Source organism: Cyprinodon tularosa, unplaced genomic scaffold (assembly GCF_016077235.1).
Source record: "Cyprinodon tularosa strain WSP-4 unplaced genomic scaffold, ASM1607723v1 ctg662, whole genome shotgun sequence".
NCBI lineage: Eukaryota > Metazoa > Chordata > Actinopteri > Cyprinodontiformes > Cyprinodontidae > Cyprinodon > Cyprinodon tularosa.
Window position 1 is genome coordinate 322,142 of NW_024039410.1, and position 25,654 is coordinate 347,795.

Sequence of the window (25,654 nt, forward strand, 5' to 3'; positions counted from 1 at the left end):
ATTAAGACTTTTTTTCTTGTAATTTTATGACTTTATTCTCATAATTTTATGACTTTATTCTCATAATTTTATTACTTTATCCATATATTGTTACGACTTTATTCTTGTAATTTTATGGCTTTTCTCGTTGTGACTTTATTCTCATAATTTTACGACGTTATTCTTGCAATGTTAAGGCTGTATTCTCGAAATAGAAGAAAAAAAAAATCTCTAGCCTGGCCATAATACTCCGTAGTGAAATATTGATGAACATTATGGTCTGCTGACGCCCTGAATTTCCTGATAAAGTGTGAAACAATTCCTTCCTTACCAGGACCGGCGACCTCAGGCCTCAGAGGCCATCTTTTTACTTATTTTTTTTTTTATTTCTCATCATTAAGTCATTCATCTATTATCCTCTCCGTATAAAAAAAAAACAGCCGATTCGATTTGTCTCAGGTGTGTGTGGCAGAGGAAGCAGGTTGCCGTGGTAGCCAAGCGGAAACAGAACAGATGTGGGTTGGTGGAGGTGTCCTGCGTGACATTTGGGCCTCAGAGATATACTCTGGATGTGTGGCGTGATGCTCCTCTGCTGTCCGGGCAAATAGGTTAAATAAACTCAACGGGATGATGGCTGGCATTGCTCTGACATCACTTCAGGGAGGGGAGGGGGGGACATCTGGTGCCTCAGCCTACGCTTCAAGGTGGCCTTGTTGTATTTATTTTTTTGTCTTTTTTACTGGAGTCGATTCTATCATCATGAAATAAAGAGCTGAGCTGCAACAAGAAACTGTTCAAGGCCAAGATTAATGAGGGGGGGGGGGTCGCTAAAAGCAGTGGGAGAGTCTGCTGGACAACCTAATGAGCTTCATGAAGCGTTTTCAGCCCCATTTGGTCCAGATGTTTTATCAGAGGTGTTTTTTTCTTCCTGCCCACATTTCCTCTCCTGTCTTTCAGCACATCTTGCTCATTATCAACATGCCTGTTATCAGGGGAAGGTGGCCATTGTGTGTCCAGATGAGTAATAGTCTGAAGGAGGGAATAAAAACGTGTCATAGAGGAAGAATGTAGACTTTAGACGTGTTCATAAGGGATGTTTTTTTTTCTTTGTTCTCCAAACATGCCAGCAACATGCTTCAGAGTGATACAGTACGTTGGGGACAGCGAGCTGGATGTGTGGGGTATTTTTCCGCAGTGTTGGTAATGTTTTCTTCCCTTGTGTTGCAGCTGAGATATCAGCACGGCTTGACCACCCCAGACCTGCAGCAGACGCTACCCAACTTAAAGAACTTCCTGGAACATGGTCTGATGGTGCGATGGTAAGAATGAAGAAAAACTTATATACGCTATAAAGCTACATTTAGATTTTGCCTCAGCAAACTGTGATCAAAAATGCTAAAAGCTTTTATTTTTCTGAAATTAGACAACTTTTTTTTTTTTTTTTTATAAAAACACTGTTGAAAATTCCTAAAAATATATATTATTGGAAGTCCAACCACCAAATAAATACACAGCTCAACATAACAGCAAGTGAAACCACATGGTTTTTAGCCAGAACGTCTGTTGTGTAACATAAAACACTTCTGGACGAGTCCAGCTGGCAAAGCATCCCTAAGACAAAACAATTCAAAGAATAAGCCGGTTCTCTAGAGGCCTTTCCGTGTGTCGGCTGCACAATGTTCTAACATTCCTGCAACTTATTCCTTAGACCAGGGGTTCCCAACGTAGGGGTCAGGAGATGGGTTTTCACAATCATGATGTGAACCCTGGGATATATGGAACGCAAAAACACATAAAGAAATAAATGAATGTACAATAAAATAAAAAGATGGAATATTTATTTATGTATTTATTTACTTATTTATCTTACACATCAGGGGTAACCAATTAAAACTCAGCAGAGTCTGAATAAAGAAAATCAACAACCAGTAAAGGTCCGGAGACACTGTTAATTATAATCTGTTACTTTAAACAGAATTTAACACTGAAATAAAATGCTTATGCATAAATAAAATGATTATGCATCTGTTATACATTGAATTTTTAAATAATTCTAAAATCTAAATTGTTTTTGAAGTAGAGAACAACAATCTTTCAGTTTGGAAAATAGACAATTTCCCGACTCACTTTTTTTTAATAAAACACCTGAACCAACCGTTTCTTTCTTTTTTCTGTCTTAATGTTGGCAGTGGGCTTTATGCTGCCCTGCAAGGCTTTAAACCTGGGTTTAACCGGAGACTAAGCCATTCTAAAGCACATATCAAGGAGCTCATTTAGAGCCTGGATCCAGATTTATTTTTGATTCTGTTCATGTCGGAGAATAGGCCTGGGTATTTTCGCTAAAGTCTTGAATCGATTCAACTTTGATTCATACAGTTCTAAATCGATTAATTTCAATTCGATCTGTTTTTACAATAATTAAAGTGGTTCAACTGTGTTTTAAAATACTAATTTATTTTCTTTTTTACTTTCAGATTAAACACAAAGTGCAAACTTTTAAATCAGACAGTTAAATCATGAGATGTGAACAAAACTGTCTCATAAGTGCAAACTTGTTTGTGAAAAGTGAAAAAGTGAAGCCTCACTCGAGCAAGTAGACGTGACACAGCAGACATGCGTGGGCTGCATTATCTCCTCTGCACAAACCATATTTTCAGCATTGTCTGTAACAACTACAGGGTGTTTTCTGGACCTTTGTTTATGTCTTCAGTCAACCTATTGGGTATATTTGCAGCTGTCTGGCTTAAAGTAATCTTGAGTGCATCTTTCCTGCACATTTGAATATGAATGTCACGCGGGTCACAATAAAGTGAATCGATCTCATTCTCTAGACATCGATTTTGCAAAAATGTAAAGGAATCGATTCAATATCGATTAAATCGATTTTTTTACCCAGCCCTAGTGGAGAATCCTGCTTCACAGCAGCAGGTTGAGCCAACATACTCTAAATCAGGGGTGCCCAACCTTTTTTAAACCAAGATCTACTTTTGAAGTTGATGGCATGCTGAGATCTACCACGCCAAACACAAGGGATGGCAGTATTTGTTTTTTATTTGCACAGGTGGAGAATAAAATGTAAGTCCAACAAACGGGGAAATGATCAATTGTGTCAAAAAATAGGTTGCAAAAACAGAACTTAACAATCTCATTAGAACTTCACACCATATCACTCACTCACTGATAGATTTCCTTATCTCATTATCTCTTCAGATTCCTCTTCACGCTTTAGAGTCCCTGGTAACAACCTAGCAACCGTGGCAAACCATGCCCAGCAATCAGCATGCATAAAAAAAGGTTCCCTGCATACTTTTTACTTTTCATTTTATTATTATGAAAACAGACGTTGGCCTCTCATGATCAATGATTTGATAGTGTTTTTTTAAAACGTTTTTTTTTTTTTTTTTTTGTTATAGCCATAAATAGGTCTACATTGTAAAACTTCTCGCGATTGACTGAAACTCCGTCCGCGATCGACTGGTTGGGCAGCTCTGCTCTAAATGTTCAGGGTCATCTTTGAGCACCATTTCACTTTTCTTTCACCAGTTCACCACAGTTCTTCCAGCAGTCCACACTTTCTCTGCTCTCTTTTTCTCATCATCTTCTCCTTCTTTCCCATCGCCCGGCTTGCCACAGGTTTGCCTGCTGTGTCTAAAAGTAGCAGCAGCAGCAACCCAGACTGACAGCAGCTCATTGGCTAAGGTGTATCACATGTAGCCTGATGCCGAGTACTCTGGAGGGCTTTACCGTATTAACAGGAGAAGTGGGGCAAGAGAAGTTAGACAGTGTGATCGGACAACATGCAGTAATTTCTAAGTGTTTTAAATCAGCTTGGGTCCGGATTAGCCAGCAGGTGTGTCCGGATCCAGACCGCGGTCCGCTAGTCCGTGGCCTCTGTTATACATGATTCAAACATTTAATATGTGATCAGTTGTAAATAAACTAAATAATTAGATGAATATCCTTCACAGGGTGGCTGGGCGCACCCTTCTAGAACGGGGGAGGAGCTCAGTTATCCTGGAGGAGCTCTGAGTAGAGTCTTTGCTCCTCTACGTCGAAAGGAGCCTGCTGAGTGGGCTCGGGCATCTGTTCCAGATGCCTCCTGGTCGCCTCCCTTGGGAGGTGTTCCAGGCATGTCCCATTGGCAGGAGACCTTGTGGAAGGCCCAGAACACACTGGAGGGACTATGTCTCTGAGCTGGCCTGGTGTCGCCTCAGGGTCCCCCCAGAGCAGCTGGAGGAGGTGTGTGTTGATCGGGAAGTCTGGGCATCTCTGTTTAAACCGCTGCCTCTGTGACCTGGCCCCGGATAAAGCGTAAGAAAATGGATGAATGGATGGATTGTTGAAAATTTAATTGGGATAGCTAGAAAGAATATTGCAACATAAAGTGATAGTGCAATATAGTGATATTATATCGGGAAATGTATAATATCGCAACACACATGCCAGTTCTCACGCCTACCCCCATCGCTCAAACCTTTTCTGCCTTGAGGTCAACTCTGGCAAACTAAGATTCACCACCCGTGGTCCTAATTCAATCCTTTATTTTGCTCGATTGACGATTTCTGCGCACACTCACTGTGCTCTGCCTGATCTCTGTGATCGTGATTTGTTTAACTGTATAAAAAGAAATCGCACCAATCGCCAATCAAAGACAAGCTTTTTTTTTTTTGCAATCAATCCACTAAAAGCTCCATATTGAATAGCATTTGTTAGACTCCTAAAGGCAAAGATCTGTGCAGAGCTTAACCGGCATAGTCCGTTCAGTAGTAGAAATGAAGCTTATATTCCCTTTTGCAGGCAATTTATTTATGCCTTATTGCTATATTTCCTGTTTTACAATAGTTAGTGGAAGGAATCGTGCTACAATTAATGTTTACAGACTGATCACACTTCTATAGAGGAGATTTTTTTTCCAAAGAAAAAAGCAAAAAATATCCAGTTTTAAAAAAATAAAGCTCAAGTATTATAACTTTCAACCAATCTAACGGTTCAATACCATAAATAAACGATTAAAGGCATGTGTTGCTGTGCTCATATGATTATTTCTTCAACATTTTAGCATCAAAACGGGTTTTTGACTTGAAAATTTGGTTTAGTTTTGTTCATTTATAGCTTTAGATTGAATGCGATTATTGCGATAGCAGACCTTGTAATTAACTTGATGAAAAATTCAAACCACATCCCAACACAAAAATTTACAAATGTTTTCAAAAAAAATACAACTAAGACCATAATTTAATACATTTATAATTGTTGCATTATCACGCTATTTACATTTTTAGTGTGACTCTCATATGATTTATTGGAAACGGAAGTGGCCCCTGAGAGAGAAAACAATGCCCACTCCTGTGCTAAAGCAGGTGCATCTAATTCTGCCATATTTTTGCACATGAGAAACACTTTTTATCCTTAAGTGTCATTGCTTTTTTAGTTCATTGTGTAAATTAAATCAATTCATCTCACAATTGCTGTCAGGCCCCATCCAGGATCTTTTCTATATAATTAAAATCTGATCTTCATTCAGTTAATCTAATGACATCTTTCTCATGCAGAACAAGCAGAGTCCCTCTTTCACTGCTATATTCTTCGCCTCCACTGTTATCACAGCTCAGATCTCTGTCTTCTTCCGCAGCCTTTTGGCCTTCAAGTGACCTTAAATAAAACCTGGGAGCTGGTATGCACCAGACTTTAGCTCCATTGGCCTATAGAAGACAAAGCTGTCTTTGATCTCCTGCCCTGTCTGAGGGTCGGCAAAGGGGGAAAATGTCTATTACAAACAATAATTGAATAATCTTTTGTTTTGAAAGAAAAGAAGCCATGAAAAGTCGAAGCTTCCAAATCAGTTCTCCATCCCTCCCCCCACCTAATGGGGAGTGGAAGGGCCCTAAGATATGAGATGAAAGCATAGCTCCTAAAACCCTTAAGCTATGCCTGTGTGCTTTGGGGAGTGTATAGATGTCCATGGGATAGTTAAAAAAACGGAGGTGATAATATATCAACATCCAAACTTTTGTCAAAGTGGCAAACAGCTCAATTATTCAACCAAAAAGTCGTGGTAGATTTAGACTTTAAGTCACCAAAAATGTCCGATCCAGCAGGAAACGACTTTGTCTTTAATGAGGATCTGTTTTTAAACAGACCAATGTTCTCCTAAATAATCTTATTTTCCACAAATGTTAGCAGCTGGTTGACCAATAAAACTGAATATTATAGAAATGCTTCTGCAGACGCCTGATAGTTATTAAACCTTTAAAGTTCAGGTTACCATTTTTGATCACTTCCCTCAGTGAGGTCTAGAAGCACAAGATCTATATCCAGCCATTCAGCGAAGATACTGCTACATGGCTGTACCTGATGTGTTTGTTTCACTCTGTGTTTTTCATGAATAGATGCACTATTTTTCTTAATATATGCGTGCAAGTTGACATTTCTTGTTATTACATTGACATTAATATTTGCCATCAAAATGTCCTTTTTTTTCTTTTTATGTAACAAAGGTAATAAGGTGTTTTCCTGGATTCCAATAACACAATTGGCTTTAAATTTAGATTTTCAAAGTATTTCACTGAGTGCCCTATAAAGGGTTAATGTGTTTTTAGTTTGATGGGATGGATCCCGGTCATATGAATGAGTTTGATCCTGTTTGTATTGCTGTATCAGAAGCAGAAAAGAAACAGCAAAGTTCAGGTGGTTAAGCTTCATGTACCAGCAGGTATGAGGTCTTTTGATGGCTGACGTGTTCTGTTGGACTTCCTGTAGTCCAACAGAAAGGGGGGCGGGAGGTGGGGGTTCGTCGAAGTCCTGTTTTGACTTTGACAGATACCTCATTCCATCAGTTGCTAAGTATTTTTAAAGGTGCCTGACCTTTTCCAAACAGTTTCTGTAGAGGCTCTCCCAGGTGTTTCTGTGAAACAAACCATCTGCTGCATCAGGTTAAAGGACAGATTTGCTTTTTCTGAGATTTGGTCCCTTTGGAGAGTTAATATAGTCCCAGCTCATTAGAAGTCCTTTACAACTCAACCAAGCCCATCTAGAAACAGCAGGCTTGTTTTGTTTTTAAGTTAAGGTATTAAAAACTCCTTCATAAAAAGTTTTTAATAAGGTTGAACATATGGAAACTGTATTTCAGCTGGTGTCATCCTTCAACCACCTTTTACACAATCAAGCCACACTTTTTTCTGTCCTACATATATGAATTTTTAAGAGTCATGAGAACACTCACCTAATGAAATATGATCCACATACATGTTTTTCCCATCTTAATCAAATGGAACATGTCAGCTGTCATCTGTTGTGGCATCATCTGAATAAAATTATCCCAGGTTTAATTTTAAGTGTTAAATTCCCATGGCCTGTCCTCTACCAAAGGCTTTCCTGTAGAACAACCGCTGAACTGGGCTGATGCTATTATTACAGTATAAGCAGGGAGTTGATTTTTTATAAGGGGGGGCCAGAGTAGGGTCATGTTTTGTTTTTTAATGCGGATACAGAACAAAATAATAAAAAAACACATACAAAAAAAGCAAACAAAGAAGATTATTTAGTATATATGTTGAGCCGCAAAGAGGAGGTTGCAAACCTCCTGATCTAACAGATGAAAACTGTCATCCTGTCTCTGTTTGGCTAAAGCTTAAAGTCGTAGGGAAGTCATATTTAAATATTGTTCCAAAATTTTGAAAATTTCTATTACAAAAGAAAAAAAAACTTTCTTATGCCAGTTAGTAATACATCCGCTTATACACCTAAATTTGGCCAATCATATATCAACTGTTATCTGTCAGTCAAAGTTTTTCAGTCATAGCATCTTGATTCATATGTCTCAGCTAATATAAGCAACAGTTGAAATAAGAATAATTTCCTTTCCCATTGTTCGTCCCAGTGTTCACGGGGATGGACGTCTGTGTCTTTGGCAGGCGTAGAGCTAACAGAACTGGCAGCGTTGCGAGGCAAGGGCTCAAACATGTACGGCTGGAAGCCTTCTACACCAAACCAAGCTTCTGCCGCCCTGGCGTCCTCTTCCACAACATCTTCGTCCCCCGCTTTCCTCCTCTAAATAAAACGTGTATGACTGAGGAGACTCATCCACGACCTCCTACACTAAACTCTCCTCCTCTTGCATGTTTCCTCTGACCATAGCGTTCCTTGATAGCGTCGTTTCTAAGTCACCAATTTAGTGCTACTTGGTCCCAATGGAATTTCCCATTGGGAACCTGCTAGCACTAAGTTACTAACTGGTTAGCAAGATGCTTCCGACCAACTGGTAACAGTCAAACTTGCTTGCGAACCTTCCACCACAACAACCCTGCCCTCTTGATAAACGACTAATCACATTCACTTTATTCACTCATGTAAAGTCGGGCACCACTGGGGAGATTTCGGAAATGCAACTGTTGGAACGGCCGTTTCTCTACGACTTTAAAACTGGCTGCAATCTCTAAATAACTGCTGGATGAATTGTAAAGGACAAAACCTTGAACTGATCTAAAGAACAAACTAGGAAGAGGTTCTTCTATCAATGCATATCATCATGAGAAAAATTTTTTTTGTATCACATTGCAAAAGTGGATCTAAGACGGTACAACTTTCTTAAACTAAGTGTATCTGCCCTTAACATGTGTAAATAATTATATTGATCTGCCAGTTAGATTAGTGTAGATTTGATGAGTTTTTTGGGGGGGTTTTTCTTACTCTAAATGCTCATTCTTATTCCACTGTAAAAAAAATTCGAACCTACCTACTTTAAAACAGGGTAGAATGCACATCTTTCAAGAGAAATTGACTATGTTTCAGTTTTAGCAGTATGTTTTTAGTACAGGGGCCAAACAGGAGCCAGGACCACTGGTCCCTACTGGTCCCTTTCTAGAACCACCCATAATGCTTGAAGCTCTGTGGTTTTCATCCTAAACTGTTATTTTACAGTTAAAGAGGAAGTAGATACTGAGATGTCCTTTTGTGTCTCTTTCATTTAGGGTTTTTGAACATTGTTTTCTAGAACGTCTCTGAACCTTTTGTACCAAATATGCTGTTATTAGCCTGTATTTTGACTGTGGCTCTTACACCTGGATCTTTTGGTAGCCTAACTTTCCTTCTATCAGGGGACCAGATCCTCGCTCAGAGTAGGATTTTTTTGGTACTGCTAATGGTTTAAAGGCTAAGAAATACACCTACTGTATATTCTAAGCAGAAATGCGTCGTTACATAAAGTGAATTTAATTGGACTGCATTGATTCTGTCTCCTAGAGTCTCGATCACTTTTACTGTCAGGTATCTGAATTCACTTTTTAATTCAAAGTCATAGCCATTTGTATAAATAAGTTTAAACTCAGAGGAGCTTTGTATTAATCCACAAATCTTTAGTTAATTTAACCTGCAGGATGTGTGGTATGAGCATTAGTCATGAACCTTTTACCGAAGTGTGTTTCATTCAGAAGTCAGATGCTAAACTAAAGGGACTTTTAGTTTTACTGGGTTTAAACTGCATTTTTATCACCTGCATCTAAAATGTGCTCAACCTAATAAATAAATTAACGGAAGTTAAAGACTCTTCGGAGTGAAGTTGTAGATTCATCAGATCTTTATTTTCTATTTTCTTTTCACAAAACTCAAAATTTCATTGTGTTGTTTTGTTTTAATTTAGGATCCCCAAAGTCTGAGTTCTAGAATTGAAAGTAAAAAGAACTTTAACACTTACAGGGTTTCAACACGTCATTAAAAATCCTAAAAATTAATTAATTATTATTTTTTTAAATTAAGGTCTTAAAATTCATTAAATCTGATTATCTTTGCATTCAAAATGCTTTAATAAAAAATACAAATAAATTATTTTTTTTTAGTATTCTCATTCTGATGTTTACTGAAGACGTCCTTCATTCAACCTGGAAAAAACATTTCAAAGGGAGCAGACTCCTGTGTCTCTGGGGGGAAATGGTGGCTGTCTCACGAAGCCCTGTTATGAGGAAGATATGCTTTTAACACACAACATTGCACCATTTCCTTTCCATATCAACTCCAGTTGTTTTGTTGAAGGGAAAAAAAGCATAAATTCAGATATAATATCTCGCTTTGTGATCCGACTTATGAAATATGGATGAATGAAAGGACTAAATGGCAGCTGCAGGTAATTTTTTCTTTAGACTGTGACAGACAGGATAATCTGCTTCCTTTGCTTCTTTATGCCACGCATCTAAACAAGAAGGACCCTGTGAAGCAGGGAGGAAGCCGCTTCCAGAGCAGGTTTGGAAGCAGCTCCAACTCTGCATTTCTAAGTATTTCAGCATGCGTCCTTTCTGCAGGGAGATTGTCTGTAATAGACCGAGACGTACACAGAGAGCGTGGCTGGATCATCTTTAACATTCTCTTCAGATCAAGTGGGACAAAATATGGTGGAGCAAACTCAAACGTTTTATTTCTTAAGCTCCTCTGGCAAGTTTTTGATCTTATCTGCATACATTTCCAAAAAGCGTTCCCTCACACACAGATAACCTGCCAAAAGAAATACACGGTAGCTTCAGCCAAAGTGGGCAGAAAAGGATGAGAAACAGCTGGAAGATGGGGAATCTATTACCCCAAGGCGGACAGGGACAGTACCAGAAAACAGTTTCTTTGTAAACTGCTCCGTCTGCAGGATCAAAGCAAAGCGGTTCAACATGCTCCCAATTCTCTGAGGGTCTGCAGGAAGTTCTCAGGCTCCTAATCCCACCATATAGCCCTGAAAGTAGGGTAGGGGCAAGACAACGTAGGAGTGACAGAGTGCTGAGTCAGGACGATCCAACAGCGGCTGGATGATGTATATATGAGGGTCTTTATATGTAGAGAGCTGTGCCATGGTCAGAGGGGGAAAAAAAGTTTAGATGTATGAATAAGATAAGCAATTTGCAAGCTTCATTGAAGCTGACAGGTGGTTATGAGTTTTCTATATTCCTAATAATGGCTGATTTAAAGGGTGAAAAGACGAATGTTTCTTTTTCTCCCTACCTCTGATGGTACATTAACTCTCTGGACACCAGGGCATACTGTGGTAACATTAGGATTTTCTTTGCCTCACTGAGCCAAACATTTAACTGGCCTCATGTTGATAGTTTTTACTCCTTTTATTCTCTTTAAAAGGGATGGTGATGTAGTTCAAAAAGCAGATGGTGGGATCGTCAAACACGCTGTGCTGTGGTTAGTCCCCGTCTTCAAAGGCCTAACAGTCAATAATCCTTGTCCTGTTAAAGCTAAAGCAAAACTAGCTCCCACCACAGTGCAGATCAAACTATTACACCCTTTTTTGTTGTAGTACCGTAGGGGATATCGCAGAGCCACTTCAAAGGCCAAGTCTTATCTGCCATTGTTTATTTTGGCCTCAGCAATGGGCTGGATTTAGGCATGGATAGGGACATACTGAGGCGAGTCAGGGGGACTTATTACTAAAACTACTAAAAAGAAAGAGAGCAGGCTAAAGTTAACCGATGATTTCTTTAAATCAACATGACAGCAGAAAAAAAACCAGAGGTCTCCTGATGGCTGTCCAAAACCACTGACTGCCTGGTCCTCGTGTTGGGAGGGAGCTGGTTGAAGGGACGACTCTGCATGTGGTGGACATGTTTTTTGGCGTTTGGTTGTAGGGGTTGATGTGGAGTGGGGCTGCTACCTTTGGTGTAGCGGCTCTGTGGTTGGTGTATCCATGGTTGGGGTTGTTATCCACGTTCCTAACCTTGAACCTTAAATGCGCCCATTTCCTTCCTCTGTGGCAAATCTTTCCTCCACTTCTGTTCACATGTAGATTCATGTCCACACATGCTACCTGTGATTTCTTGTTTCTACTGTCAAGTTCAACTGTTATTTGCATCAAAATAACACTTTATATACATGCTTTAATCTAATTATTAAGAAAGATCAGTAATACTTTTTGTACAAAAACAGTAACATCAGTCAACCACTAAACGTTGCCATTAATGCAGTTGATAAGTTTCAGATAAAAGACTTAGATAGAAAACACAACTGAAACAAGAGTCAACATATTCAATATTTCATTTTTTTTTTACATAACCATTCAATGGAAATTAATTAGAAAAACATTTAATGATGAAATCCAGGAGTAATAATTAATTCCTTTAGAGAGAATAGCTATGTGGCTAAAGTTAGGGTGGAGAATCCAGACAGAAAAAGGATAAATAAAACTGTAATGTTCCTTTTACTTTACATCTATGTTCTACATTTATGCTCATGTGTGGTTTTAGGTTGGAAAAAATGTTGATAAGGCGTGGATAAGGCGGGTCGACACCAGAGGCACTGGATTAGTATCCTATCCACATGGCTCATTTCTAGAGTCATATACTTCTGTTCTTGTTGGAACTTTATATTGTCTCCAACTTAAAATCCCAGTGGTTTTATGCTGGATGCGCTTCATGATGCAACTAAGATTAATAATTATGGTTGTTCCTCAAAATTCAGGTTCTGTATTAAACGCCTGCCTTTGTGACCACATCACAAAACACTTTAGTTAGCGGTTTCACACCTGATACAACCTGTAGAGGCTAGAATATTAACCAGCACTTCGATGCATAAAGATTCCTCCATTATCATAATTGATTTCAGTTCCTTACTTTATTTTAAGGATCTCTGTAGTGTTTGCCATCTGCTACCTCATACTGGATTATCAACAGCAGATCTTAGCTGGGATGTCCACACGTTGCAATTTAATTCACAATGACCGCATTCATGCGTAGAAGAATGGAGCAGAAGAGACCTCATAACTTAACCACATCCTTCCTGAAAATGTACAAATCTTTAAAATAATCTACCTATTTTAGACGATAATACTTGATAATGATTAGGTATTTATTTTATCTTCTGCTTTTTTTTAAGAAATGGTATCATTCATATTTTAGCTAAGTGATATTAACAATGGTACCTCTGTGGATACTTCAGGTTTTTTCTGTTTGTCAGAGTTGTTATTTTTGCCCCTGCCAATCAGCATCCTTACCCTTTGTTTGTTATTCTAACATGTTTTGACCCGCCCAATCACTGCCAGTCAGTGTGCAAAAGAGAGTAGGTTTTTTTTCCCCATTTTGTGGAACAAACCTGCAGCTGGTGCTGGATGCCAACCATGTCCAACATTTTGTTTTCATAAGCTGCCTGTGCCACAAATATTATTGTTGCTCAGGTTGTGCACCAAACAGACTGTCAATCTTTGACCTATAATACACAGCTGCATAAGAAATCAGGATGAAGTATCAGTACCTTTTACCATGGAGGTACTCGTGACTTTGCTTTGCTTCTTTAATGTTTAAAAGTTAAGTTTCACAGAACCTTTGAAATCAAACGTAGATCTAGTGTTGAGAAGATTTTCTCAAATGGATGATAAAATTGGAAAAGATTAAGCTACATTGATGTCTGTTTATTCTATGTTTATTACATTCAAATTATTTAAAATGTATGCAACTTAAATTAATTCAATTTATCACACATTAAATTTATTGTTTTCTGTTTATAAAGATCATACCTCCATATTCAGTTCCTCAAGAAATAAAGGTATTACATATAACAGAACATTTGATGTATAAATATCAGCCTATTTTAAGTTATTTCCCTTCATTGAACAGTATCTTCCCCTAAACACATGGTGAGAAGACCTTTTACCTTAATTATTGGTGAAGAAGCTCAGCTTGTGGTTCTGCTGAAGTGATGTGGAAGGTCAGGCTGCTTTAGGACTACCCTTAAACTTCCCTGCATTGTTAGCAGTGGCATCGTTTACTTCCTTCGAACAATAGCTTATCCCTTTCCTATGGGTTTAAGGTCAGACCAGTTTAACAAACAATTAAACGTTATTTAGGAGAGATGAGCTACACTTGACTGATAAATGCGTCTATTCAATTTAGTTTATTTATATAGCAATAATTCACAACACATGCCATCTCAAGGCAAAACATCCACAAAGACTGAAGGTTTTCTACGTCAGGAAACCAACATCCAGTTATTGACTTTGTAGGACACTCCCCTTCTGGATGAGTATGAAACAACAGCAGAGATTTGCTTTCGTCGTGTCTTTGACTCTGCAGCAATCCCTCATATCAAACATGAATGCAGCGACAGTGAGAAGGAAAAATTCCTTTTTAACAGAACGAAACTTCCAGCAGAACCAGCCTCAGTGTGAGCAGCGTTCTGCCGATTACAACTGAGATTCAAGTAGACAGAAGCAGACATAAAGGAGCAACATAGAAGTACTGTTCCATTAAAAAAAACATTTTATGTTTACAGTAAACTAGCTTTAAAAGGCTGCTTTTAGAAAATAAACGCTTGTTTCAAAAGGGGAAGTTGATTTAGTTGATTTAGGCAGCAACCCAGTGATGCCTCCCTGCAGGATGGTGTCACCGATAACCAGAACAGATCAAGCTACTATGATGAGGAGAGGCAGAGAGAACACGAAGTTATGGGTAGAACTAAAGAATATTGCAGAATTGGAGAAACGAAGAAGAATTTAGCAGAGTTAGGAAAAGTGGTGTTTTGGTCCTCCAGTGGCCTAAGCCTATAGCAGCATAACTATAGAGAGAGCTCTAGATATCATGCACCACTCTATCTCTACGCTTTAAAAAGAGAAGTTTTCAGCCTAGCCTTAAAGGTAGAGAAGAATAAAACCTAAACTTGATCCATAAGGAAAAGCCATTTAATTTTTTTTCTGTCTTGTGCTCTGCTAGCTGCTAAAGTTCCTTTAGACAGAATAGCATTGTATGCATATCTTCTTTTTTGGTCCTCCAGTTTTGTTTTTCATCATGTAATTTTAGAAATAATTACTGAAGTTATTAAAATTATGTAAGGAAGAATCTAACTTTTTGATATATTTGATTAAATTTCAAATGATTTATCAGAATTGTTACTAATACAATTTCCTGCCTTTCGAATATGGCATTTCTTCTAAATGAAAGTTATTTTGAACTTCATAATTATTCATTTTTTTCAAGGAGATATTTCTGTAAACAGCATTGCTTAGTGTTTTCAGCATTTGTAATATGCACATAAGCTTCTCCCTGTGTGCCCAAATTATCCACATTTAAACAAAATATCCCATCGTTATAACCGTTAAAATGGTTTAAAACAGAAGATGTTATGACTGGCTTGAAGTTTGTTTGCCAGAGGTTCTCACCAACACACCCAGTCTTCTCGGTAACGCTGCTATCTGTGGCTGTTTTCACATAGGAGACATGGCTCATTCTCCCAGAGTGGCAAAGCTTTGTTGCTATGGGAACATTTCCAGTTTTCTAAGCTTAGTTCTCCTGTCAGGGAAAACCTTTGTTTCTATAATAAAGGATTTGACTCAAAATCTAAGACGCTTCAAGCAATCATATTTAACTTGGTTATTTTACATTAAATAACTTTAAAGCTCAACTCATCCCATTTCAGAGCCTTATTCCTCCCAATTCTAAAGTGGGCATTATAAAGGTGGTGACCATGTGACCATAAACCTGGATGTGTTTTAGCAAGCTAAACAAATGCTAAATAATCCAGCTGACTGCTAAGCCAATAAAACATTTATAAACCCTGAAAATTATGGTGGCCCTGAAGATCAAACTGCAACTACAAATCTAAAAGCGCAACTACATTTAAGGAAATCGCAACTACATAAAGCAAAGCACAACTACATTAAGAAAAACAAAACTACATAAAGCAAAGCGCAACTACATTAAGAAAATCGCAATTACATTAACCTACCGGAAAAGGTAGGTACCAGTGGGGAAACATGAGACATCGCTGATTGGACGACGGCGCCATTTGACTCTTGAACCGGAAGTTTCGTCGTCTGAACAGTCCAGCTTCTTTTAAGTGTGTCTTCAGTGTACGCAAACTAACTGAAATTTCGTGATTAGTCTTGAGCATATCCAGTATCACCTCGTACGTATGTCCTGATTCAAAATATTCCTGGATAACGGCAGCTATGTTTGGGGCGCCAACAATATCCATGTTTTCAAAAGCCGCAGCAGGCAGAATGACTACCGACCTACCGAAATTCAGGGGCCTCTACTGTAGAAAATGAGTGCAAACCCTTAACAATAAACTTTGTAATTGCACGGTGACACTCATCTATCTTCACCTGGGACATTTTATTTCTGGCTGCCTCGACGAAGCAGCTGCCAGCCTCTGAGCCAGCCAGGCTACCCGTCTCCTCACAGTTATCTAAATCTAATGGAGAAGACATCTGTTTAATGATAAAGCATTACTGTACAATTTTGGGAAATAAACTCATCTCCCCCTGATTTAAATAAACAAGCATCACCTTTCTCTCCCTCCCTGAACTGCGGAGCAACTTTGTAGCGTGTTACATTACATCCACTGCAACAGCTAGAATCATGTAAGAATTCCAGCTACCAGTAGTTCTAATTAAAAAACATGCTAGCAATGAAGGGCTGGATTAACGACAAAGGCACACTCCCTTATAACCCCAAAGAGAGGTAGGAAATGAGTTTATTTCTAGAAATGGGATATGATATACCAGGAACAACATTAAGCATAGCCAGTGATGTAAAACTTGCTACTTACCAGACTTGCCTTCCATCCTTGTAGAAATTTTAGCCTCTTTCCGGAAGGCATCAAAAACACAGCACTCATAAAATTTATCCCATGTTGTGGGTGGAGGTGTTTCAGCATGTTCGAAGTATTTCCTCCCGCAATTGAAATTGTAGCTTTGCAATGATTGCAAAGAGCCTTCTTGCCATCTTTTTCGTTTTTAAAATGAAGCCAAACTTTTGATCTCTTTACTTGGTGTGGCGCCATTTTTTTGCTTTCCTTTTTTGCCTAGTCACGTCGTACTTGCTTACTGGACGCCGTGTGCGTAACTTGCGTAAAAAACGTGACGTAAGTCGTGCTCCCCAGAGCCGGCGCTTTAGGCTCTGGTGCTGCGGGAATCGAAAAAAGAATCGTTCAGCGAGCTGCCAAACGATGCCATGGAATCGGAAAATATGGAACCGGTTCTGAACAGGAACCGGTTTTCTATTCCCATCCCTACTCATGTTTCCCACTGGTACCTACCTTTTCCAGTAGGTTAATGTAATTGTGTTTTCCTTAATGTAGTTGCGCTTTGCTTTATGTAGTTGCGATTTCTTTAATGGTAGTTGCGCTTTTAGATTTGTAGTTTCAGTTTGCACTTCAGGGCCAGCGTAGAATATTGATAGAAAGATTACAGCAGAGCTACTGTTTTCAGTTTTTCTGGGTGATGTCACAATATTTTATTAGCCATCACCAATATTGATAAAAAGATACAGATACAGTACCATTGTTAAACATGAAGACGGCAACAAACAGACAGTTTAGGATACTAAAGCTTGATTGCAACAAATGAACAATCAAAAATAATGCCTGTTACATAGAGGCAGTACTATAAGACATCAATGAATTAAATTTATTAGGAAAAAGTAATCTGGGGATAGTTGTTCTTCTGAAGGCGCCATTTAATTGGAATCGACTGGTGGCAATAATCTATCTGTTTTTGGAATAAACTGCCTGGTGATATGTTGACTTTATGGACCTTTAAGAGACAAACATTTACCAATTATCAAGTTTTTTGAAGTCTCAAAGAGTCCAAAGGACGTCGTTAAACCTTTAAATATATAATTTTTTACTGTTTTCCTCTAAACAAGGTCTGAATATTTCGGCCTGACTTCAGAGAGTTTAGAATGGTTTGTTTTGGTTTAGCCTTTGTGTTTTATGTTCCACTGCAGATTTCTGTGGTTAAATGATAAAAGCACTATTTACATTTTAATAAATTGAGTTTTGCAGGAGTATTGAAACCAGTCTTTGTAGGGGGGAGTTTCTGCATTGCATGATGTGTTTCTGCTATTATGTGCAGCCATGTAAATCCCAGTCCAACTCCTCGGTCCAGAGTTGAAGAACCCCTCTAAGAGCTCTGACATTGCTTAACCTTCAGACATGTTTATCTGTTTCCCTCTGATAAGTCACTCATACCTTGCTGAATCCTCACTCTGTGACCGTACTGTACCTTTATGCGGTGGATGGTTCTAATTTGACTGCAACACGCACACTTTGAAGTTGACAAGTTTCTCCTAACACGAGACAGGCCTCTCCTGTCGTCAGTGGGACGTCCTGCCCGTGAACCCGGTCAGGACCACCTCAGCGGGGTGTCTGCAGGGGTCAGGCTCCGGGTCCGTTTGACAAGCTGTCATGTGTTCGGTCATAAAACCGTCCATCAGGCCGCCGACTAACCAACCATGAAAGCCTGTTCTCTTAACGCTGATGTCGGCTCTCCGCTCTTCCAATTAGCCTTCCTAGGTAAATGCCAGGCGACTCGAGAGTTATCTGGTATGACAGCACGTCCAACTGAACAAGCAGAGACCTGTCCTCGAGCCTTAAACCAACACATGCAAATGTGTAAAATGGCATGGAGTCACAATGAAGACAGCACTTAAGCCGACCAGAGAATTATACATGGCCTTGGCTATTAGAAGAGGCAGTGAGGCCCCCATTTAGATCGATTTATGACTGCAGTCCTGCGGCTGGGTGGGGTGTCCCAGATCTCGAGTCTGTTATCTGTTTTGGAAGAAAATATCTGACATACTTGGGTGGATGCCTGCTGCGATCTTCCAGTCAGGAGAACATGAGAGAAGCCTTAGAGGCTGCACAAATGCTTTCTGAAAGCTGTAAAGTAGAGTGATTTACAAAGAGCTGCAGCTGCCCCCCGGATTAGAAGCAAAGTAGCTGGGTGCTGGGCTGCGGAGGTGCTGATAAGCGTTAGCCCTCTTTGGAAATCTCACTTTCTTCTGCTGCCTGGTTTCTTTAATAAATCTTAGTTTGTAAAAAGTAGTATTCCTACCCCTTAAACTCTCCATGATTTGTCAAAGTAACTATAACCAAAACATCTTTTTAGACCAAAGTAAAGCTTAATTGTGACGTGGAAGGAATTTGGTCAAGCAGATGCACACACTCACAGCTGGAAGCCCTTTGCACATTTAGATATGGACATTTTTTCCAATCGTTCTTTATAAAACACCTCAGCTCAGAGGATGCCATCAGTATGTTACAGTATGTTAAAGTTTTGTTACAGATAGTGATCCGATTTTAGGTCTAAAATCAGGTCTGGAACATTAAAACGCATGAATATGATCTCAAGGTTAAATTTAGTTTCTATTAGGTTTATTTAAATAGTATCAATTCACAAACCAGAGAACATTCAATCAGATCATTCAGTCATATCGGTTCAAAAGTTTTATAAGAAAACTCAGTTGATTGGGTCGACTCATTGATTCTGCAGGATTCGCTCCTGCAGGATGAGCATGTAGAGACAGCAGAAATCCTCATTGACTCTGCAGCAATTCCTCACGCCTAGCAGTGAGAGTGGAGAGGAAAAACTCTCCGTGTGCACGGCCTTCTGCCACGTCTCTCAGCCACTTTTCATGTCAAAAGGGATGAAAGAGAGCACATGCAGTTAATCACAGTAAAAGCTGAGCCCATAGCTGTGTCTAGGAGAGAAACAGGACTAAACGCTGAAAAAGAGGCCCAATTCTATCCATCTATAAGTGAAGTTGTTGATGGTAGCATCCCAGCTGACGCCTCCCTACAGGATTGTCTCACAGCTAAAAAAATAGACCAGATGAAGCTACAATGACAAAAAAAAATGGGAGAGAAAACATAAACGAACACATAGTGCAGAATTGATGAATAGAGATGGAATAATCTTGAATGATATAATGGGGTCCCTATGTCCTCCAGCAGTCTAAGCCTATAGCAGCATAAATGTAGAGAGAGCTCAGGATAACCTGAGCCACTCTTAACTCTACAATAAGCTTTATCAAAACGACCCTGGTTTTAGACAGATTTTCTGCCTCCCAGACTAAAGTTAAGTCAAGTCCCAGTTTTTCTGGTCCAAAACATCTGAATCAAATGGTTAAATAACCTCCTCAGTGTGCGATTATTCCCTGACAATGACCTTATTTTATTTAGCAGTGTAATTCAGTGACTTCAGTTTGAAACCTCTGATCTGTAGTTTCATGTTCAGGAACATTGCATATTATGCTATTATACAGCCTCCCTGAAGAAAAGCATCTTGGTAACATAATACTGCCTCCAAATTTAAAGCGCTCTTAACAAACCTCTGAGGCCCTCGCAGAACAGCTACATCAATACTGAGATTAAATTAAGCACAGATGGACTCCAATTACTAATTTGTTAACCGCCAGCAGTACGTAATTGATTGCACTGGTTTCTATTTATGGGTATTAAAGTAGAAGTGCTTAAATGAATTTGCACAATAAGCATTTTAGACTTTTATTTGTAAAATATTTAAAGAAATTCCCCATTTTTGTCTTCGTTAATCCCCTAAAATCCAAATAAAATCCCCAAAACGTAAATAAATCATTTAGAACATTTCTGTTTATAGAATCATTTGCTGCACATAGTTACTTTTGTTGTTGTTCATCAGATTTGTTTCTATTATTTTAACAGCGATCGACATCACATCTCCAGCTCGATTCCAGTGCCCTGCAGGTCCCAGTTGGGCGTGTCCGCTGCCTCCGAACCGGGTTACTCTCACCACAACAGTTCCCCCGACCGCGGCCCGAGGAAGAGGGCGAGCTCGGAGGCCGAGGCACAGCTCAAGTACAAGCCAACGCCTTCTCCAAACAACAATGCGGCCGCAGGGAAGGAGCAGCCTCCTGCTAACCTGACGCCGCCCTCGCCGGCATCCAAACATGCGTCCTCATCTCCTGATGCCAGCATGGCCTCACTTCACCTCACCACCACTGCAGCGACCAACAAGGAGGACGGGGAGCAGGGAGGGCAGCCAGATGTAGAGGAGAAAAATAAAGACGCTGGCATGAAGAGCAAAGAAGTCAAACAAAAAGAATCTGAGGAGCGGCCGAGCAGCTGTGCAGGGGCATCCGCTCCCTCTGTATCACAGGAAGCTGGACAGGAAGCCGTTTCAAGTAACCATACAGGTGTAATGAACGGCTCCCTGGCATCAGGACAGGCATCTGTAGGCCTGGTCCCAGAGCTGCACTGCTCCGTGGAGCAAGCTGAGGAGATCATGGGCACAGAGGCCACAGGTTTAGGTCTGGGCCTGGGGTTAGGCATAACAGATGAGGCCCAGCTGGAAGGTTACCGCTGCATTCCTGTGGACCACGCAGTAGCTGTGGAGTGTGACGAACAGGTGCTGGGTGAGCTGGACGTGGCCGGCTTCGAGGAGTTCAATAGGCGCATCTATGCACTAAACGAGAACATGTCCAGCTTCCGCCGGCCTCGCAAGAACTCTGACAAATGAGACAGGGGGCAGGAGGCTAGAGGGAGCCATGGGGGAAACTTGCACATTGTCTAAGCAGATACAAGGCAGGGAGATGACCTAAAAAGGACAGAGAGGCAGGTTGAATCTTTGGGGCTTTTGTGAATGAACCGATTTGCACTTATTAGTGACTTTTCCACATGAATCTTTTCAGTTAGTCGAGTCAAACTAAAGTCCTGGGACAGGAAGCTTTTCCTTTTTCTATTCCAGCTGATAGATATCTTTTAAAAAAGATATAAAACAGCTCACATGTTTTAACATCTATTCACAATACCTGTGATAATATGTGTGATATTGTGTAGAAGGCCCAAAGTGAGGGTTGGTGGCCTTTCACGGGGCCATCCAGTCGGATCCTGAGACACGTCTGTGGTCCATTCAAACTGCAAGAGAGAGCAGGACTTAAAGGTAACAGGAAGGAAGATTGTAAAGTACTCGGTGTGTCATGGAAGGTTGACCTGAAGTCTGAGGTCAAGGTTACACAGTGAGAACATGACTGGTTCTCTAAGTCATCCTAATAGGCTAAAAACAATCTGAAATATCAAATTAATGTATTAAATAATGATACGGTTCTGTTTTTGACTGCCTGTTCTCTCCTGTATGGTTACTAGTCGGCTGGATTTGGTATCAGGAGGTCAAAGCTTTCCAAAAGCCTTCTTATCACTGCGTCCTTATTGCCACCCTTAAAAAAAAAAAATTTTCTGCACAAACGATTTCTGTTTGCAGCCACTGATCTAATGAGCACATAGTGTTAGAAGCGGCTCATCCTTAAAGCTTTTTGTCCCAGCACTTTCACCTCTAACGGAAGTTATTTCAAACTTTCATTCCGGCTGCATGTCATTGGATGCGTGCAGGAGGGAGCGTTTTGGAGCCATACATCAGCATGCAGACTGTCACACGTACACGGCTAGAGCGCTCCACCAATGAGCTTTGATCACAGCAAAGTGAGGAGGAAGCAGGAGGCCCATTCAGCACACACTCAACTTATCCTTCAGGTTTTAACACAAAGTTCACAGGTGGTGGGTCGGACCTCACAGCTAATGGCAGGGAAACGGTGCAATCGATTATTTCCTTCATCCACCTTCGTGTCTATTCCTTTTTTTTTCTTAATTGTATGGATTCTAAAGAATATAATTCTGTTTACTCAGTGGATCAAATGTAACTCTGTATTCTGGAATGTCCCACTCAGGCTCCCGTCTAACTGTCAGAAACAAATCCTGCTGTCTGATTAAGTCTCGTCTCCCTGTTCTGAATGCTTTGCTGCACTGGTATTCAACTAATGCTTTATTTATGTCTCTACAGATGTATGTAAAATGAAACCCGACGCATAGTTTTTATTTCCTGATAATATTGAATGTTGCTCATGAATATTGTTGATTCCTAGACTGATATCCAAAGTAGGGAGCCAGACTTGGACTGTCCCTCTGAATACTCTGCCACGCTGACGATGGACTCGCCTCATTCAGACCGTAAAGTGTTTCAGATCCTGTTGGGGGGGAGGAGGTGCTGGAAGGGGAACAATGTTAGATCATTTCCATAAACTATACAGTTAAACAGTTGACTATGTACATATACTTTTGTATGAAGAACTTTTTGGTTATTAAAGACTTTGAGTCCGATGGCATGGGTGCATTTACCCCCTTTAAAATTTGTCTGACTGGTTTTCTTGTAATGTCCGTGTGTCTGATCTGTCTTTAAACCTTTCAGGATTAAAGTTTGACAACATCCATCACAAAAAAAAAAAATACAAGATTACAAAAGTAAAGTTTGAAAGAATTCTGTCACATCTTTGTAAGTTGAAAGGAATGTAAAAAAAACCCCAGATTTTTCAAATCACGCACTGGAAAAAAAAAAGGTCAATTTTAAGGTGACAAACTTCAGCAAACTTGGGAGTTTAGGACGTCAACTTAATCCTTTATGTTCTGCTGTGAAGTTTTGCCAAACTCTAAATCCTATAATTGTAGCTTAGAATGTTAAATTTTACCATCTTATGCTCAGACAGGCTGCGATCACACTGCAGGAAACGCAACAAATATGACTTTTCTTCCACATATTCCACTCATATGCAGCTTTTTCATGGTAGTCAGAATGACTTTTCTTTTTAAACCCAAAAAAACAATTTTTTCGACTTCTATAGGCAGCACTAAATCAAATACATATCCAGTAGTTTATTAAAAGCATGTTGCATTTGATCTGAGGCTCTGACCATTCATACAGACTCCTCTCCATCAGCAGTCACTGCTCAACAAAAACACATCGAAAATAGTAGATATCCCTTTTTCTTTCAGGGATGGGAAGTCTGGTTAACTACTTATATGTCTTAGTTTTTCAGGTGAATATAACTGAAAAAGGTTTTTCAGTCCCAAAAAAATTAACTTCAATTGAGTTTATTCATTTAGCGCCAATTCACAACACGTCATCTCAAGGCACTTTGCAGGAACAATAAGGACATGCTCCTCCTGGATTGTCGTTGACTCTACCGCAATCCCTAACACCGACCACGCATGAAGTAACAGTGGAGAGTAAAAACTACCTTTTAATACGAAAAAAAACCTCCAGCATAACCAGGATCAGTGTGAGCCTGCAGAGGTCCACTGGGGGTTCAAAGAGACAAAAGCAGACCTATCAAAGGGAATATACTGTAGGAGCCCTGATACATGAATGCTTTCTATATTAGAAATGCTAAACAGCACCATAGTTGGTTAGCTCTGAGCATGTTTTTATGTCAAAAGGGATGAAAGAGAACAGATCCAGTTAGTCACAGTAAAAGCTGAGCCAATAGCTGTGTCTAAGAGTGAAACGGGTCTAAACACTAGAAATCAAGTCAAACTCCATTATCTGTAATCAGTGGTGTAGTTGGCAGCAGCCAAGCTAATGTTTCCATCCAGGATGGGGGAAAAAAGCCAAACACGAAGAGACTAGATGAAGCTACTATGATGAGAAAAAGCAGAGAGAACATAAAGTTACGGGTCAGAGAATAGAGATAGAAAGATGAGAAGGGGTCCCTATGTCCTCCAGCAGTCTAAGCCTATAGCAGCATAACTATTACTATTTACCTCCTCCTTCTTGACTCACCCACAGGTGTGCAAACATCACTTGGTTTTTAACTATAAACTATCAAAAACTGAAGTTTTAAGCCTAGTAAAGAAGGCGTCTGCCTCATACACTAAAACTGGTAGCCTGTTAACTAAAAGATCTGCCACGCATTCTACTTTTAGAAATTCTAGAAACCACTAGTAAACCAGCAGATTGAGAGCAAAGTGCTCTGTTAGGAACATTGTGTTTTTAAAATTCAGTTTATCTATATAGCGCCAATTCACAAGGCCCTTTACATAGGGTGACCATATTTTCATTTAGGAAAACCAGGACACCTGGGGGGGGGGGTCACAATAACATATCTACAGTTGATTTATTAATAAGTGCTTTTCAGTAAAAGTCGACTGCAATAACTCCAATAACAAACGATAATTTCATTCAAAATGCATTTATTAAAAATGCTTAACAATTCCTGTAATGAATGAATAGCACAATGAAAGAAATAATGTCTCATCTAAACATCCCTCACTTAACAATAAAAGTTAACAATAACTCTAAACTCCCAATAACAGATGATACTCAGCCTCAGCAATGAACGAAATAATGTCTGTTCTGTAGGCTATTGGAAAAAATAAATTAACAAATGAGCTAATTAACAAAAAATACCTATTGTGTAGCAAAAATAACTCAAAATGTACCAAAAACGAACAAACATATCAATAGACTATCTTTACTTTGGGTGTCTAGGTGGCTTTTAAGATCCCTTGCACCGCCATTGGACACAGAGACGTATGTGCCTGCTTTGCACACTGTGCACAAGGCCTCCCGTTTGTCTCGACCCGGTCTGAAAGCGGGGAGACGCTTTTATAAATCGTCGGTAAACATACATTTGCGCTTTTGCATGTTGTTGGTGAACTGACAGCCACGCTATCTATCTTCTGATTAAGAACAGGGCTGCCCGCACTGACGCGGCTCAGGGATTACGTCACACGCAGCGTCGTGCGCAGTGACCTAGTGCCTGTAAATTTAATGGTCCAATTAAGGTAATTTAAAAAATCAGGAAATTTCCTCACTTTCTAAAAAAAAAAACGGGACGCCCAGGACAGGACGTGAAATACGGACATGTCCCGGGAAATACGGACGTTCGGTCACCCTACTTTACAGACACAACAGTGTGTTTTTATTTGTCTTTGCTGTAGAAGCTCTTATTTTTCCCCCTCGCAATCATTCAGTGTATCACAGGGTTCATTTGTTTTCCATGCAGAACCCTTTAAACCCAAATCAAAGGTTAGATGTTTCAGTGTTTAACTGCCTTTCAGATCAGTTCATCTGCTCTGCTTAGATATCGGAGCAGTTTCTAAAACCTTTGCTCACAATTGC

At 39.8% G+C, this 25,654-nt stretch overlaps 1 protein-coding gene across 1 annotated transcript in view; it reads left to right on the plus strand.

Annotated features, from left to right (window-relative positions):
* uvrag (UV radiation resistance associated gene) overlaps positions 1 to 22,886 on the plus strand; it is a 191,677-nt gene extending 168,791 nt beyond the window's left edge. Inside the window, exons 14-15 of the mRNA XM_038267137.1 lie at positions 1,207 to 1,298; positions 20,410 to 22,886. Coding sequence (XP_038123065.1) covers positions 1,207 to 1,298; positions 20,410 to 21,223 — 906 coding nt within the window. The 3' untranslated portion in view covers positions 21,224 to 22,886. The remainder of the gene's footprint in view (positions 1 to 1,206; positions 1,299 to 20,409) is intronic.
* The last annotated feature ends 2,768 nt before the right edge of the window (positions 22,887 to 25,654 follow it).